At 36.9% G+C, this 18672-nt stretch overlaps 2 protein-coding genes across 5 annotated transcripts in view; one reads left to right on the top strand and one right to left on the bottom strand.

Moving 5' to 3' along the window:
* nbeal2 (neurobeachin-like 2) overlaps nt 1-5985 on the bottom strand; it is an 81985-nt gene extending 76000 nt beyond the window's left edge. Inside the window, exon 1 of one of the 4 annotated variants that reach the window (XR_007925357.1) lies at nt 5420-5985. Coding sequence is in view for 2 of the 4 variants with exons in the window: in XM_051864395.1 (XP_051720355.1) it covers nt 5420-5470 (51 nt within the window). In the remaining 2 variants the exon portion in view is untranslated. The remainder of the gene's footprint in view (nt 1-5419) is intronic. The other 3 variants (XM_051864395.1, XM_051864399.1, XM_051864401.1) reach the window with 3 other exon arrangements.
* A 2836-nt stretch (nt 5986-8821) lies between these two features.
* On the top strand, nt 8822-18664 carry ccdc12 (coiled-coil domain containing 12). The gene is made up of 7 exons (XM_051864394.1): nt 8822-8989; nt 9951-10024; nt 16386-16465; nt 16656-16717; nt 16840-16874; nt 17794-17870; nt 18338-18664. Exons 1-7 carry the CDS (start codon nt 8906-8908, stop codon nt 18415-18417), a joined length of 492 nt encoding a protein of 163 aa, XP_051720354.1. The 5' UTR covers nt 8822-8905; the 3' UTR covers nt 18418-18664.
* Nucleotides 18665-18672: the final 8 nt, after the last annotated feature.

Genomic DNA, 18672 nt, shown 5'->3' with positions numbered 1-18672 from the left:
TGTTGTAATATTTTAAAAACTTGTACTAAATATAAAATGTTTGATTGTCCTTTTGCTAGCTAGCTAACAAGCTAACTATCTAGCTAGCTAGATATCAGCCTGTTAGCACTGTTTGAAAATATCGTCATTTGGTATAACCAAAAGTGTCAGTCGGTAAAACCGAAATTTTGGTTAAACCGAATGACTTTTTTGGTGACAAATTTTGTCCATCTTGTAAAAAATGACAAAAGCAGTGTTAATTGATTATAAAAACCACATAATCTCATTGTTAACACTTAATAAAACTTAATTATATCTCCATTATGGTTTTTTTTACACTTTTAAAAACCTTATTTGTCAATGACCCATTTATTTATTTATTAATTTTCGGGGCTTGGCTATCATCATCTACTTTTGTTTTCACACACACAAAAAAGCATGATATTGGGAGATATTGGGAGATATAAATGACAATTTTGTTATTTTGGGGGGACTGTTTCTTCCATTGTAACGATCCAGACTACTAACTCAAGCTCATTTGTAAATCATCTTCATGGAGGACTTCCACATATCAGATGTTCATAGAATGTACAGTGTCAACCCTTAAACTCACACAAATCACAACAAACAAACACAAGCTTGTTATTTTCCAAAAACCTCTTCCTCAATTGGGCTTATGCTGAACTGTGGTGATGATGTGTACCATGTGTTTGTCAACTCAAAAACAGGTTGTTCTGGGAGGTTACCAATGGTAGCAACCATGACGGGAAGTGGTTTTATCACATCAGTGTTGTCCTCTGAACAGCACACTCAAGAGGAAGTGGTCTGACAGAGAGGCAACATTGCTCTAAAAGCCAAATGAAAGAAGAAAAAAAAAAAAAAAAAAAAAGGGCTGGCACAACATTACAATACAGCAAGATCATCAGAATGACATGACATTAAACTTAACTGTTCTTCTGCGATTGTATACTGCTGCCTCTGACGGGGAATGAGTATTTGGTTCTAAAGCCAAGCAACCACATGCATTCTTATTATTGCACTGATACATTAAACACTTGCTCAACAGTGGACTCTGTAATCTGTAAAGTTTTATGCATACAGAAATTGAGAAATATGTTTAAAATAATCTAGACTCATGTGTGACGAAGACTGCTTTTATAGACTATCATAACAGCCTATAAAAGCTGTTTAATTCTACATGGAGTGGGTCCCCTCATGGGGGCGGCCATCTTGAGATCACTTAGCAAATATTATTCACTCTATCTTGGTAGTCTTTCTGTAATTCTGTACTTCTTCACTAAATACATTAATCGTGTCTGACTGCAAATGGCACATTTCTACAACATTAGATTTCATGTAATGCTACATCCACACCACTAGGTGTCAGTAAGTCCAAGATGAGTGTCATATTGATCAACGCCAGAAATAAAAAAAAAAAATACTAAATACATCTTTAAAGTTACAATGAAACAGAAATTACAGTAGACCTTTTCTTCCGTATTGTGATGTACAGCCGAGAGTTACAAATTATCTGGAAAAAAGTAGGGCGGGAACTTGGTTCTATGCATCAACTATTGATTGGCTCTCGAGATGTGGGCATTGCCCTCAAAAATGGAGCCAGAAGAAAGCAAGCTTGCTGGAACGGGGTTTTCACCAGAAAATCCAGGTATGACATTTTGATTAAAAATGACGAGGTCAAAAAATTTCTTTAAACATTAACATGGATGAATTGTTTTAGAAAATATATTGGGTGAATTTTAATTTTATGCGGATTTTAAACTAACAACCAGACTTTGATATAACATCTAATTGCAATTGATACAAAAAAAAATAGTTTAAAGAAGGCATCAGTCCTAATTTTCTAGCTTCCCATGAGACCTCATTACACTGGGGGGGGGGACACAGGACTCATTCTACGGTCAAATAACTTGCATAATAGGTGAGGAGAGGTTTAAATGGGTTTAAAATAGAGAACAGCGGAAATAGAGCCCAGAGGAAAAACAAGCAAATTTTCAACTACAGCCCTTATCCAGTTAGAATCTCAGCAGGCAGTAGCCAGCAGAGGCATTAAAATGTGTTTCAAACAGGATTGAAAACACACATTGTGCTGTCAACCATGTGGGGGAAACTAACCCATAAATATGAGTGTACAAAAAAAAAAAAAAAAAAAAAAAAAAAAATCACATAAAGTTCGCCTTTTATCACATGTATGTCGTTTTTTGTCAGTGTAAATGTGGAAAATGTCAGAGTCCATCTACTTTGCATGTCTGGTGTGGATTTCTGTCAGCTGTATGTGAGCAGCTATTAATAAATGGGAATGGAATGACAAAGGGTTCCTTTTTGGATTATATGATAAATGAGATCTTGAGAAACACTTCAAGCTATCTGGACAACTTTGTGCCAATGGCAAGACCAGACTAGAACACTGCTGCATAATTCATACACCTGCTATGCCATGCAATCTGCTAACTATACAATATTTTAGAGTGTGAGCACCAAATTAAAACAGTGATCTGCTAGAAAACATTTCTCTATGGTGACCCCTGGTGCTTCTTGTATCCTGCACCTGCTGTTTTAGTTACCATGGTAGCCATTCATAAAGAACACTTCTTATAGTGAGCCATTACAGCTGACTTCAGCTGCTGACCATCATGACAGAGTTTCAGATGGAATACATGGATGTCTAACTTTACATTTTGTTTTAACAATATAAAATAATCTCTCTCAAATATATGCAGGAGTGCAATTTGGTCTTTGTATACAACGCCAGAGGGTGTTGTCAACAACCATTCTTCTTGGGGCATATCCATTTCTTGTTCATAGTGAAGTGAAGGGTTCTTCCAGATAGCTTGTTTCAATGAACCAGTTAAAAAACGATTCAGCGATTCTTTAATGTCATAACATAACCACGTGGCCCTGCATGTAATATTACATATTCTAAAGATCTCAGAAAAAAGCCACGCGAGCACATATTGATGTTGATTAAACAGTTTTTAAAAAAAAGAAGGAAAAAGTACTGGTAATTTTCTGGCAAAACATTATCTGTTGATAATCTATTTTTTGTTGATTAAGTTTTATTATTAATAGTTTGCATTGTAATTTCATGGGCCCCAGTTCAGTTTGTTGCAACCATGATTTATCTCATAAAAACAAAGTCATAAAACTGCTGATAAAACTGTCAACTATCAAACTATAAACAGACAATTTTAGATTCAATTATACTGCTCGGGCCATAGACTGTAAAAAAGATGGACAACATATTTCCACTTCCTTCCACTAAAGAAAAATGAAGCCATAATATCCGTGAAATAACAGTTGACATCTTTCACCAATTATGTCATTTGGAGCCCGAGTCTGTGCAGTAGTGATCCTGAGGTGAGTCGGATCAAGATCCTGCCCATACTCCCGCCCCCGCAGATTTAATCGCATACACAGCTGTCGATCATGATGTTACACCCCGTTTTTATAGCATCAAACAACTAACTAAAACCAAACTTGTTGGAAAAACAAACATTCGAACATACGTCAGCATGATAAGGATCAAAAAATAAATATAAAAAGTATTTGAAGTGTAATTGGATTTTTTTTTTTTTTTGGCTCTCCTAACATTCAATTACATGGAGAGGGCGGGGTTTATGACCTATACAGCAGCCAGCCACCAGGAGGCAATCAAAATGCTTTGGCTTCACTCTATTGCTGCATCCGAAATCGGATACTTCCCTACTGTATAGTAGATGAAAAACAGTATGTGACTAATGATAATGACAACATGGCGGATGTAGTACGTCCAGATTACATTGATACTACACACATTCATACTATATAGACCTTATTTACCAGAGAAACAAGCACGCCGCCATCTTTAGAATATTGTCTTTAAACTTCCGTTTTGCGGTAGCCCTGTATATTTCTATGGCATCGCTGTTGAAGAATAATTAGCTGGTGAAGTGGATTTACCTGTTGTAGAGTTAATGAAAGTTATCATGAGCATTGTTATGTTTAAAGCAGATGTCTTAACAAATGTCAGTAGCCCGGGAAGATTTTAAAATGAGCAGTACATTCATAAATACGAAAGATCGCTGTGGAAATACAAACCGGAAGTCAAAAGACAACGAGCGCAGCGCTGAAAAGGGGCGGAGCTACATAAGGTCTATAGAACATACTCTTTTTAGCAGTCATGAAGTAATTACTTATTCAAAATAAGTACCTGCTAAAGAGTATGCGATCGATTTTGGACACTTTTCAGAACGTGTGCAGCACACTTGGCTCAAACCGATTCATGAACTATCGTTTAGACCGAATCGTATGTGAACAAATCGTTAGTAGCCAGTTCGACCGATTCAATGAAAAGATCTGACTCAAAAGAATGATCCGTTTGCGAATCGGACATAGCTTATTGAGAAGTAGCCTAAATCTAAAACATTCCATCAATGACATAAACTAACTAAACATATAAACAATTTAGTTGAAGTATCCATGGTAATGTAATTAACGTATTAAAATTAAAACATTAAATAATACATCGCTGTTGATTTAGGTCAAATAAATGAACCACAGAACTTGCAAATCATGTTGCATATGAACAAGAGACTATTGGGCTACACGACATCGTTTTCAACTAAAAAAGGAAAACTTTTTATGCGTTTTGGCCGTTCATTTACACGACAACGGCATTTTGGGGGCCTGAAAACACAAACTTTTGAAAACAGATTTCAAAGTGGAAGTTTTTGAAAACGATACCATTATTATCTCCGTGAAAACTACAAAAACGCGAATTTATGGGAACGGTGACGTCATGCGCATGCGTATTACGTGTTCAGTCTATGGGTGCGTAGTTTTTCTTTACAAAGTGACATCGCCAACTACTGGACTGGCATGGATAATACAGCGGTTTTAATCGTTTTTGCGAGTCAGTGTGAACGGGGATCGTTTTGACAACGTTGTCATCTGTACGCAAAAAAAGCAAAAGGAAAAACTTTTCCGTTTTTAGTACATCATTGTCGTGTAAACGTAAACTAAGAGACGTGAGGAGGAGGAAGCATGACATTACCTGGCTCACACAGGTAAACACTAGAACTGTAAACATCAAACTGTTCTGTTGTGATGAACTCGTGTGCTTAGCCAAAATATCATCAGTCCTTGTCATCACGACTGTCAATCTCTTCATAAAATACTAATGAAATATTAAGCGTCAAATGTTTTCACTGTGTACGTGCACGCGCAATCTTCCCAAAAAAAAAAAAAATAACCACAGGCGCACTTCCTGAAACTGTTTCAACACAAAGGAGCAAGGAATTATGGCGAAAATATTTGCCTTATAACTATATGCAGGATGCGACATAATATTAAACGACAGTGGCAAGTTTGCGACGGTATAAACTACTCAGAAGCCAACAGGTGTCGAGCGGCTCGCGCGATCGCTTGCCTGCTCGTGACTCACCTTAGTGTAATATAACATCCACAGCTCGTACAGTCGCTCTTTCGAAGCCATTCTCCTTCGCCTTTCTGCGTATTCCCTCCACTTAGGCGTCAATCAAACCATCTGAATATACATCCACAAACGAAGTATCCATGGATTGACTCAGCGAAGATCCAGGGAATGTTGTTAGAAACAGCATGCTGCTGCTGTACAGCTGTCCACTACCTGGTTGCCAAGCTCTCCCAAAGTTGCATGTCTTTTAGATGGAGGGTGGGTCAAAATGACAATTCCGAGCTAAGAAACTAGAGAATGTAGAGAGCAACATTTGAGAAATGTCGCCGAATAGGCGGTGGATAAACGTGCATCTCTGCTGGAGGAATTCTAGGGGAGTTAAACGCACTTGTCTGTGCACGCAGAACCCGGTTCACACTGCCCTCCTCTTGAGCATTACAGTGGCAGTAGAGAGCAAACCGAGGAATAGCCGGGAGGAGTTCTGCCTGCCTCAAAGCTGCTCAGACGAAGGAAAAACATTAAGCATCACAGTGTCACAGCTGATTGTGAAAATTAGCTGGGATGGAATAGCACTGCACTGGAGCACACAGACCTTTCCTGGTGGATTGGTTTTGTGGAAACAAAATTTAAATTAAGAAGTAAAGATCAGAATATGATATGTTTCTCTCTCTTTCTCACACACAAACACACGTTGGGTTTCCATGTTTTATGGGACTTTCCATTGAAATAATGATTTTATACTGTACATTGTTTTTATTTACAGTGTTATTTACATTGTTTTATACTGTATATTCTAACCAATAACCCTACCTCTAAACCTATCAATTTCAAAAAACATCACTTAGTATGATTCATAAGCTGTTTTTCTCACGGGGACCAAAATATGTCCCCAGAAAGACAAGGATTTTGGATATTGCCATCTTTGTGGGGATTTTGTCCCCATAACATAGGGATTACCAGGAACACACACACACACACACACACACACACACACACACACACACACACACACATACATACATATATATATATATAGACAAAATAGATAAAAAGTGTACAAAATACTCTATGGTACAGACACAATTATGCAAAATGTGAATAAGAAAGGGGCAGAATATATATGTACCTAGAATATTTTGTACATAATTTTTATCTATCTTGTCTATATATCATCTATATCTATTTATCATGTCTTAATAAAATCTGTTTCTATCTTGATTGAAATTTAGCTGTGCACATTAGGACATTGTCTCTGATTCATTGTCATTGTGTTTCTTTTTTTTTTTTTGTAATTCAGTGTTTTTTATTTTTAAGAAAGCATACAGAACATTTTGCAATACTAGACAGTAAACTTATTAGACCACTATTACCCCATCCCCCCCCCAACCCATTGCACTCAGGACGGATAAACATAATACAAGATAAAAACAAGACAGACTGACATATATACATATATATAAATAAAATGGAATAATACAAAATAATAAATAAATACATATATAAAATAGTAACAATAATTATAACAGCAGAAGCAGTAGTTGCAGATTAAGTATCTAAAATTTCTTTGACTGTAGATATCCAATTCTTCCACCTAGACAAGGATTCAGGTTTAGCGTGATTAGTCCGTGCAGATGACAGTCATTGTCATTGTGTTTCAATTAATGAAATGATTAGTCTTATGGCCTAATGGTTAGAGAGTCAGACTGGTATCCCGAAGGTTGTGGGTTCAAGTCTCAATACCAGCAGGAAAATGACCGAGGTGCCCTTGAGCAAGGAACCTAACCCCCAGTCACTCCTCAGGCGCAACAGCAAAAATGGCTGCCCACTGCTCAGAGTGTGTGTGTTCACTACTCCTAATGTGTGTGCACTTACTTGGACAAATTCTGAGTATGGGTTTCCATACTTGACCTTGACATGTCACTTTCACTTTTTTAACTACAGAGGTGGACACCTGAGGTTGGAGAGCCTGTAAAAGCTCTAGAGGCACAGGTAAAACCAAAACACAAACATACAAATGATTATCATTATTCTAAAAAAAAAAAAAAAAAAGCACTCTGCAGTATTATTTATAGCTACGCCACAAACAAATTATCAGTCCTGCCATCTAGAAACAAACAGGATCTAGATGCATAGAGAGCAAACCAAGATACAAACTTAGCTGCATAGATGAAGGAAAGCATTGACAACATGGTATATCCACAAATGTTAAATAGGAAAAAAGTATATGAAACCTATTTTTTTTTATAATACATGCCTTTGGCCTGCCATGCCTTATGAAGTATTAATATTCCTTCCTGTTGCTGTTTTTATTGCAAAACAATGTGACTCTGATTTTTTTTTACACAGTCAAATCTTTTGAGAGTAAAATACCACTATTTTACAGTCAAAATCATTGAAGATTTCCATCAATACTATGGCCATTGTATCCCTTGAGAACCTATGCAAACTCAATGCAAATAAACTGGTGTTGGTAGAGAGTCTGAATGATCTCATTTAATGTCTTGCCCATTTTCATTTGGCATATTTGTTTTTGCCTAAATGCATGTGCCATCACCATATTTGACATAACTATTGAGTTCTGAAGGGTCTGCTGTGTTTGGTAATGTACTGGAGCAACAATATGCTTTTGAGATAGATTACTACATCTTAAACAATACATCCATTCTAAATCAAAGCAAATATTTACTGCACTACCACACTATTAGTCTATTAACCTTACTAACATTTTTACTCATTTTAGTAATCCATCAAATAAAATGATAGTATGGGAGGGGGTCATAATGCACTATTTGTATTTATCCCATTACTAACTGCATCTTTGTGACTGTTTGGTCAACATGGTCACTGGGAAGAGGATGGACCTAGAGGCAGCTGTATTGCCATGGCAATGCCCTACATTCCACACCATGTCATGTTCGGGTGTTTGTTTGCCTGTTTGGAGAACTTGCGTAGGCCATTTTTTTTTCTATTTAGATGAGTTATGATTTTCTTTTCTTTTTTTTTTTTAATTTATAAGTAGAGTTGTGTGTTCATATATTAAAATGTATTGTTCAATCTTTCTTAAAGTTACTTTGTTGTTCTTTCTTATTTGAACGGACCATAGCATATAGCATATCACTTGTCCGTCTTACATAATTACTTACTGCTTTAATGTTTTGAAGTCTATATGGAGTTGTAGCATTTAAAACTATTGATTTTATTTATAAAGTTGTCAGTCATAAGATGAAATTATTGCGTATCTAACTTCTAATAATTTATCGAATGTAAATACAGCCATTTATTTATTTATTTCAATCTTTTTATTTTTTAACATTTAACATTCAATAAATACCATATAATTATGTTATCACTTTAGTCAATGAATTTTAGTTATTTACATGTTTACTGGTAGTTTATACAAAATCGGTGTTTTCGGTGCTCCTCTAGCAGTCTCGGAACAGACCTCATAATCGATTACAGATTCATCGATCCTGCTACCCATGCTTTAATTTCACCATGGAGAAACCTGTAGGTACTTTACAAGAGCAAGCTTTGAAAAGGAAAGAACGATTAAAAGCTCTACGAGACCGACAGCTTCAAGTGAGTTGCGTTATAAATGTTATTTTCTGTAAGACATGGAGTAAAAAAGTGCGCTCGCTGGCAAACTTGCTTTAGTTAGCATGTTAGCAAAACAATTAAGAATTTCACTTTGTTTTAATCAAGAAGATTAATTCCGATAAATTGGGTAATTTCGATGTCTTCCCTCCGTCTTTTAACGCATTTATTATTATCCAAAGAAGCTATAAATAATACTAGCATTTCCGCCTCAGTTGATATTGTATTTTATGTTTGAATGATCATTAAACAAATACTGTTTTTCCCAAGCACTGTGTCAGACTTGACTGCATTACATGATTGTGTAACAAATAGAATGCTGTACCCTGTTTAGTTCAGTGATTCCTCTACATTCTCTTACAAGGAATGTACAAAACCTTGATAAGCAAACAAATTTTAGGTTGGTTTAAGCTGCTTCTTTTTTCTTTTCTTTTTCTTTCTTTCTTCGCCAGCAGGATAGGTCATGCAAACCGATCAGCTGTGTTGGTAACTTATAACAGAAATAATCAACACAATGAAATTATTTGTCTTCTCTATATACATTAACATAGCGGTAAATTCAAGTTGATTGGGACATTTTTTCCAAGTCATTTCAATGGCAAAAAGTGTCCCAATCATCCTGAATTCACCCTATAACTAGATTGAGTGCTAACTGTCACTGCAAGTTTTGCCTTAAAAATGAGGAACAAGTCCATTGTTATCAGTGTTAATCAACATGCCACAAATGTCGTTAGAGTTTAACTTTAAACCAGTGAAATTCCCTTTAACCTAGTTTGAATATTTTTTTTTTTTTTTTTGTTTCCTTAAATGCGCACAGTCGTGTTTTGGCTCTGATTCATTGTGCATCAGAGTTTTCATGTGTTTTATTGTATGTCATTAGTTTTGGATCAACATTTTGATTTAGCTTTTTTGCTCACGTTAACCAGTTATTTTTTTTTAACTACAGGGACAGGCACCTGAGGATGGAGAGCCTGCGAGCAAAAAAGCTCTGGAGGACACTGAGACAGAGGACAGACACAGGTAAACGCACAGATATAAAGTCTGGTGCCACTTCTACTAAAGAACACTGCAAAGAACTAAACTAAATTCTCAGTTTCACCATTTAGAAACCAATAGGACTTAGTTGAATAGACTGCCTGTTGTAAATGGACAATAAATAACAAAGCTGTACTCTGTTTACGTGATCTTAAGAAAGGCTGCGAGGTAAAGGTCTCTCTTGCTCTCAGCTCTATTTTAGGCTCAAGCCAAGGCCTCGAGCTCTCTGCTTTTTTCCGTTGTTTACAGATTCACAGAACTCTTGTGCTTCCCTCCTCCCTGAGCTCAAGAGGTGTTTGGCATTAACAGTTTGCAAAGGTTCCTAAACACTCATCACCCAATATCTGGACTTCGTCTACCTTAGTACATAATTCACATGAAAAGAAAAAATCTGTCATCATTTACTCACTCTCATGTTATTTCAAACCTGTATGTCTGTCTTCTGTTGAACACAAAAGAAGATATTTTGAAGAATGTTGGAAACCAAACACTGACAAAAGCAAAACACTGAGACATTTTGTAAAATATCTTCTCTTATGTTCTTTAGAAGAAAATGATAGTGTTTTGGAATGACACTAGGGCGAGTAAATGATTTACAGAATCAATCTATATGACTTGATAGATCTACACTTTTGTGAATATAAGGCTTTTACTTTGTTTAGAGGAGGTTTTTGAAATGGAGCTGATATGGGAGGTTGTCTGGGAGAGAATGTTTTAAGGTGTGTCTCCTTAAACATGCATTATTAAAATGGCAACACAGCTTGGAAACAATGAGGTGTAATTCACCACCCAGCACACTTTTGACACTTCCTATGCTGCAATACTTGACAAATAATCTACTTGTCTTTAGAAAAACAAAATGACAGTTTTATTATTTACAGTAGTATTATTATTATGTCAGAAAACAGAAATTGAACTGGTTATAGAGGGAAATATTTTATGATCTGTTTTTATGGTTAAAAAGTGAAAAAAGCAAGAATGAATGAATTAACTTTTATTCAGCAAGTATGCATTAAAATGATTAACAGTGAAAGTAGACAAATATTCCTATTTCAAATGCTGTTCTATTGAACTTTCTATCATAAAATCCTGAAAAAATGTATCTGTTTCCACAAATATATTAAGCAGCACAACTGTTTTCAACTTTGATAATAATAAGCATCAAATCAGCATATTAAAATGATTTCTGAAGGATCCTGTGACACTGAAGACTGACTGCTGAAAATTCAGCTTTACCATCATAGAAATAAATGTCATTTTAAAATGTATTTAAATAGAAAACAATTATTTTGTATTGTAGTAATATTTTACAATATTACTGTTTTTACTGTATTTATGATCAAATAAATGCAGCTGTAAGAGATTTTTTTCAGAAACACGCTATGTTGGAATTATAAGGTTCTATCTGCATTCTGAGCAGTTTTGAGATATTGAGCTTCAAAGTTTTTGCATTCCATACTCCTTTGTGATAGAACCTTTTTGTTTTCTAAAAAAAGTCACAAAATGTACACAACTTAAAAACAAAAACATAACGTAAATAAGTTGTCACAGAATAAGAATATGTGAATAACTCAATTTTATAATTGACGGACATTTAAAAATCTTACTGACCCCAAACTTTTGAATAGTAGTGTACTTTATTGTGCATGAAAGTGCTACTTATTTATTTCCAGGCTGAATGAGAGGAAACATCCACTTTGTTTGGGCTTTTTGTTTAAGCTGTCAAAATTCTGAAATAAGGTGAGTCAGATAATGAATATCTGCTCAGGTTTTGAATGAAGCTCAACCTTTCACCTGAGCCAGACAGTATTTTGTCACAGCTTAAGCAGTAGGACAAGAAATATCAAATCTCCAACTTGGTTTTGAATTTTCCCAAGCAAAGACGCAGCCCATCTCACCACATTGCATTTGTTATTTCTGTACTTTGTAAATGAGTTTTGTCAGCAGCCAGTATTTACTGTTCCACTGCTGCCTATTTTAGGGTGAAGGAAGCCCAATGTTGGTCCCCTCGGTTGTTTTGCAGGCTCTGAGAAACGAGAGACCTTCCACCAAACTGTCAAGGCCCTTAATTCAGCTCCGGCCCTCTGAGCACTTCAAGAACACAAGAGCTTTTCCCTTGAGCATTAATCCCATCTTTCTGCATGTGATTAAATTAGAAAACAGGATACTGTTCTAGCCAATGCGTCCAAACCCTTGGCCACGAGTTATTCAGGACTTCAGGATGTTCAAAATGCTCACTTAGGGTTGACAAACGACTGTTTACATTCTGAAAGTGTTGGATTGTTTGGCCATTCTACTGTAGATGAGGAAAGCCAGTGGTCTGGTATTGTTCCAGCAGGTGGTCAGGAAGTCTGAGGACAGGGAGGCGTTCCCTGCTCTTTGTTTCAGTCTGTTGTTTTGAGTGTTTTCCCAATGTGCTTCAAAACTCTTGTTTGGGGTCATAATATTTTGTGCCGCTTTCCAGGGCCTTGATAGGGTTTGGCTATGAAATTGAGTATTATTAAGGTAGCGGTCGCAATGCTTTGTGTTGGCTGACATGTTGTTTCCCTTTCATTACGCTTTATTTTGACAGCCCTACACCCAAGACCATTGAAAAGGAGTGGTGACACAGCTGACATTAACAGTCTGTTTGTTCCCAGTCCATCTAATTACATGGTTTGACTCTCACTGATATTCATTTAGATCAAGTGGTGATGAATGTGGGCCTGCTGTAACTGGGTCAGTGACAAATAAGAGTGTCCAGATAAAGAAGAGCAATCGTGTTTTAAAAATCTTTTTTAAAAATGTGTAATTTTTGTGTTCATGTTGGTTTAATGACTCCAAAAATGTCTTTTGGTGTAACACGTTTTCCTGATCTAAAATAATTCCATGAAAGAAAAAAAAAAAAAAAATTAAAACATTTTTCAAGGTGAAAATAATTGTAATTGAATCTACGTTTTTGGGGAGTTACACCACATGACATTTTACAACTTGAACTAACCTTGCCTAGTCATGAAAAGGTCACTTTATCTTATTGACCTACTGACCTTGACACAGTCATGAGGGTCTTCAATTGTCCTCTCTGTCATTTTCTAAATGTTAGTCACATCAAGATTTAGATTTTTTTTTTTTTTTTTTTTTTTTTAAATGAGGCTTTATTTCATTATAATATCAGGGCAGTTGTACCACCCTGACATGTTTGACTTCATGTCCCTCAAAAAAATATATTAAAATTATTTTTTTAGTACTATGCTCATCATAGAAGAATAATTTATCAATAGAACAAACCAAGTGAACATCACATCATTGACACTACTCTATACTGGCTCTCATTTAGATCAGATGGTGATGAATGTGGACCTGCTGTAGTATAATAGCTATGTTTCCATCCACCCATTTTTTTGTGAATTTTGAGATATTGCTTTAAAAAAACGCTGGATGGAAACTCCAAGATGTGCATAAAAATGTGCATAAACATATGCGTTTTGTCTGTGTGCTCTGAGGCGCAAGTAATTTATGAAAAAAAACAGGCACAGTGGCTTCTAGGGCTGGGACAATACATCGATTCTCGATTTGTGATACAAAGAATCTGGAGCGATTCTGATATTTTCCGATATATAGTGATTCTCTCTCGAATCGATTCTGAGCTTAGTTTTTAACAGCAGATGGCACTACGTGCTTTAGAAACATCCATACTCTGCTTGATACCGGTTCACTAACACACCACTTAAACCTAAAATAACCATTCATGAAGTTTGAAAAGATTGAAGCGAATTACAAGGGTGTTCGCAGTTGGTTATTTACATTAATCTTGCATCATAAAAGCATTCTGAGCCGAGGTTCAAGTATATACCACTTACATGATCGCTGTCCAGCATTCTATGTGTGCGGTTTAAAAACTAGCCTATAGCGCCATCTGCTGTTAAAACTAAGCTCAGAATCGATTAGAGAGAGAAAATAACAGGATCGATCCAGATTCATTGTATTGCGAATCGAGCCCTAGTGGCTTCCCCAATTACAGCATCTTCCACTCTTATTATTGATATTTTTCTCAAATTTCTAGGGAAGAGGCGATTTTGTTCTCTTGAACACATGGGATGGAAACTGTTTTGTGTGCAAATGTTTTATGCGATATTCCAGTTTTGTGCACAAGTTAACTTACAACATAGCTGATGACAAATAAGAGTGTTCACATTTAAGAAGAAACATGTTTTTAAAATCGAGTTTAAAAGCACATTTGCCAGGTTTTAGAAATGTACTTATTATATTAATGTTGGTTTTATTAGGGCCCGAGCACCGATGGTGTGAGGGCCCTATTGTAATTGCTCGGCCAATTATTCTTCTTCTCCAAAATGAATCACATTTTTGAGGGCCTAAGCATGCTCAAAAACTCATGAAACTTTGCACACGCATCAGAAGTGGCGAAAATGTACATTTGATGAGGGTTTCAGAATTAGGCGTGACAAAATGGCTCGATAGCGCCACCTACAAAATTTCAATTAAGCGCCCTTCACGCTACGTTTCACGTACAGTTATGAAATTCGGTAGACACATGTAACAGCCCAATACCTACAAATGTTGGGTGCAAAAATCTGTAAACCCAACAGGAAGTGAGATATTTTGAGTTTTCTCTGCAAAATTTTGGCAGTTTTTGCCATTTCCACACGTTGTACTTTAACGAACTCCTCCTAGAGCTTTAAACAGATCAACATCATATTTGGTCAGTCTAATCTAAAGGCCTTTGCGACGTTAAATTGCGAAGATCTAGAGTTTTCGCTGAAGGGCGTGTCTGTGGCGTCCTGACAAAGTTTAATGTTACACTATGAAACAGGAAGTTGTTGTAACTCGGGCATCCAATGTCCGATCTGCCCCAAACTTCACATGTTTTATTAGAGTCCTGGCCTGAAGATATCTACATGGCAATAGTTACAGTCATAGCACCACCTGCAGGCAACAGGAAATTACAAGTTTTACACTGTGATTAACTCCTCGTAGAGATTTAACCAGATCAACATCATATATGGTCAGTCTAATCTTAAGACTTAATGATGTTAAATTGCGAAGATCTAGAGTTTTCGCTGAAGGGCGTGTCCGTGGCGGACTGACAAAGTCTGATGTTTCGCCATGAAAGAGGAAGCTGTTGTAATGCAGGCATACAATGTCCAATGTGCCCCAAACTTAGCCTAAAGACATCTATATGCCAATATTCAGTTAAGCATAGCGCCACCTGCTGGCAACAGGAAATGGCATGCTTTACACTGTAATTCGCTCCCAGAAACGCATTTAAACATGCCATAAAGTACCAAACATACTAGAAACACGTTAAATAATGCAACACTTGGCTAAGTGCTAATGTATGCGATTAACGCCACGAAACGGGAAGTTGTTGTAACTCAGGCATACAATGTCTGATTTGCTCCAATCTTCAAATGTTTGATAATAGTCCTGGCCTGAAGACATCTACATGGCAATATTCAGTTACAGTCAAAGCACCACCTGTTGGCAGAAGGAAGTGTGGCACTTTGAAACGTCTTGGCCATAATTCTCCTGTATTTACTCGCTTACATGCATGTCGCCCACTGTTCACTGTTTTCCTGAGGCCAACAGATGGCGGTGAGCCCGGGTGTGAGGGCCCTTTCATCGCTGCTTGCAGCTTTAATGTGGTTTTGAATTTTTTTTATACCATTGTCAAGAAAAGTTTGTGTAATTACTCTAAAAATGTCATGTGGTAAAAATCTCAATGTAAAAATATATTTTTACTAGTATCATGAATTATTAAACATCCATAAGGTGGTGATAAATGTGGGCCTGCTGTAGCCCCTTTTCTGAGAACAAAATGGGCACACATCTCAAGAGACCGAGTGAGCAATTTGATGAAAATGAATTCTCAGTCTCCTATAGGACAGTTTGAAACAAATCTTCATGTTCTGTTGATCACGCTGTGAAGAACCCTCTGTGCTTCCCTGGAGATACAGCAGCACATTTTGCTGTAACTTGCAAGGATGTTAATAGACCTGCCGACTGAGTGATGGCATAATTGGGCTTGTTTCAACCTCTCTCAGCTGTGGTCCCTAGACGCGGTCAGGTGCTACATGCTAATTAGCTAGTTCTACAAAGATGAAGGGAGGCTTTGTACACATGGTGAGCGAATGTACTCTCTGGACAGGCTGGATTCAGCACTCAGATAGCACCAGCTGCCCACTGTCCAAACTAAATGTTTATCTGCACTGCCACCTGCTGGTTACTGGGGTTTCCTGTGATTGCCTTTGTAGTATCTTCTTGAATTAATAATAGGTTATAATGGACGCAGTGACAAAACACTTGTTCATAACTGTGAGTGAATTGCATAGTTTTGATATGTTTGCAGAGAGCTGAAGCTGAGAAATTACACACCGGAGGACGAGGAGCTGAAGGAGAGACAGGTGCCCAAAGCAAAACCTGCATCAGGTGAGAACACTTCTGGATTACCTGCTCAATAAATATTAATGGCTGTATCTTTAGATTATATTGTCAAATGTTTATACCTGCAAGTTAAGCTGACCTTTCAGTAATTGTCATGCTGGGTGATAATGTTACAGCAGGTGATCAGGTGTTGAGTTACCGGTTGTCTTAATAGTCTTGTTTCATATTCCTGTAGTGGAGGACAAGGTCAAGGACCAACTGGAAGCTGCAAACCCAGAGCCTGTGATTGAGGAAGTGGTGAGTGGATTTTCCCTCAATCCGAAGACTCCGTTTTCAAACATATGGACAGAGTTTCCTGACTGAATACACTACTTGTCAAAAGTTTGGAATAAGATGTTTTTCTCGACTTGTGTTCTCAGGATCTGGCCAATCTTGCCCCCAGAAAACCAGACTGGTACAAACCTTCAATTTTTATTTATTAAACACAATCATGCATCATATTCACTGTGATTTGATTTTAGCTCAATTTTCATTCATTTAAAGGATTAGTTAATTTTAAAATGTAAATTACCACAAGATTTACTCACACTCAAGCCATCTTAGGTGTATATGACTTTCTTCTTTCTGATGAACACAACTGGAGTTATATTAATAAATATCCTGACGCATCCAAGCTTTATAATGGCAGTGAATGGGGTTGACGAGCTTAAAGCTGAAAAAAGTGCATCCATCCATCATAAACGTATTTCACACGGCTCCAGGGGGTTATTAAAGGCCTTCTGAAGAGAAGCGATGCATTTGTGTAAGAAAAATATCCATATTTATATCCAATATCCAAGTAATAAAATAAAACATCTAGCTTCCGCCATGCCGCCTTCCGTATTCAACTTACAAAGAAAGTGTAAAACTCTTGCAGTTCAAAATGCTTACGCTACGTCCTACGCCTTCTGTATTCAAATTACGAAAAGTTACATGACGACAGTTACGTTTTTTTCCATAAGTTGAATACGGAAGGCGGTCTGGCGGAAGCTAGATATTTTACTTTATAACTTGTTAAATATGTGTAATATATTATATTTTTATACCAAAATGCATCTCTTCACTTCAGAAAGCCTTTAACCCCTCGTGTGGAGTATGTTTGTGATGGATGCACTTTCTTGAGCTTCATACTCGTTGGCCCCATTCACTGCTATTATACAGCTTGGACGCATCAGGATATTTATTAATATAACTCCGATTGTGTTCTTCAGAAAGAAGAAAGTCATATACACCTAGGATGGCTTGAGAGTGAGTAAAGCTTGGGGTAATTTTCATTTTAAAGTGAACTAATCCTTTAATGGTCATTTGAACTAACTGTTTTGTGTTTGTAATAGGGATCTAAAGAGGGATGTTGCTAAGAAGCTTGAGAAACTAGAGAGGCGAACACAAAAGGCTATTGCTGAACTTATACGTGAGTATGACACTAACTTGCTAATAGATGTAGATGCTAATATAGTTGTCGTTATTGGTGTGAATGGGCCTTTTGACTAGTGTCAAAAGAACAAACAAACAAGAAGCACTGTAGCACTGAACACTATCCATCTCTACATCACTTTTATCAGTAATATAGTTAAAAGGCTTTTAGTAATGAGCTCTGCCAGGGCTTCATGTAAGGCTAATTGCTATGAGGATTCAAAAGCCCTGGAGATCTGATGTCTCTCTATGACATCAAATATGGACTTCCTGTCTCTATATGCTCCTCTGGCACAGACTTTTGTCTCTCAAACCCACAGTAAAAATGAAAAGTCTGTATTTAGAAAACAAAAATTTTGTGGATCACCAATCAGAACTTAACTAGAACACACATAAGTCTTTGAAGCACATAGTCATATCTCATGATCATAGCTTGTTTGTGTTTGGGCATGTGTGATTCCACAGGGGAACGGCTCAAGGGCAGCGAGGCAGAGCTGGCGGGAGCGGTCGGAGCAGTTGGCATGGAAGAGGGAGACTCCGATTGAAGGACGGTCCCACACAACAGATTTTCTAGAACTTTCTGGCCTATTTCCCGTTACATAGCAGTGTGTGTTTAAAATGCATTTCTTAGCATGAATTTACACACAACCAAATCAGGTGATTAGAAGTGTGAGAGAGAATGATATAGAAAGAATGACATACATGTGTGTGTTTTCATATGGAGTACACAAAGAATGTCAATCCTTCTTTTTTCGTTGTTGTTTATAAGTAAACAAATGTTTTTTAAATTGACTCTTGTC

The sequence above is a fragment of the Ctenopharyngodon idella genome, chromosome 16, assembly GCF_019924925.1.
Source record: "Ctenopharyngodon idella isolate HZGC_01 chromosome 16, HZGC01, whole genome shotgun sequence".
In the NCBI taxonomy this organism is placed as follows: Eukaryota; Metazoa; Chordata; class Actinopteri; order Cypriniformes; family Xenocyprididae; genus Ctenopharyngodon; species Ctenopharyngodon idella.
This window is presented reverse-complemented; position numbering and strand designations above follow the sequence as displayed.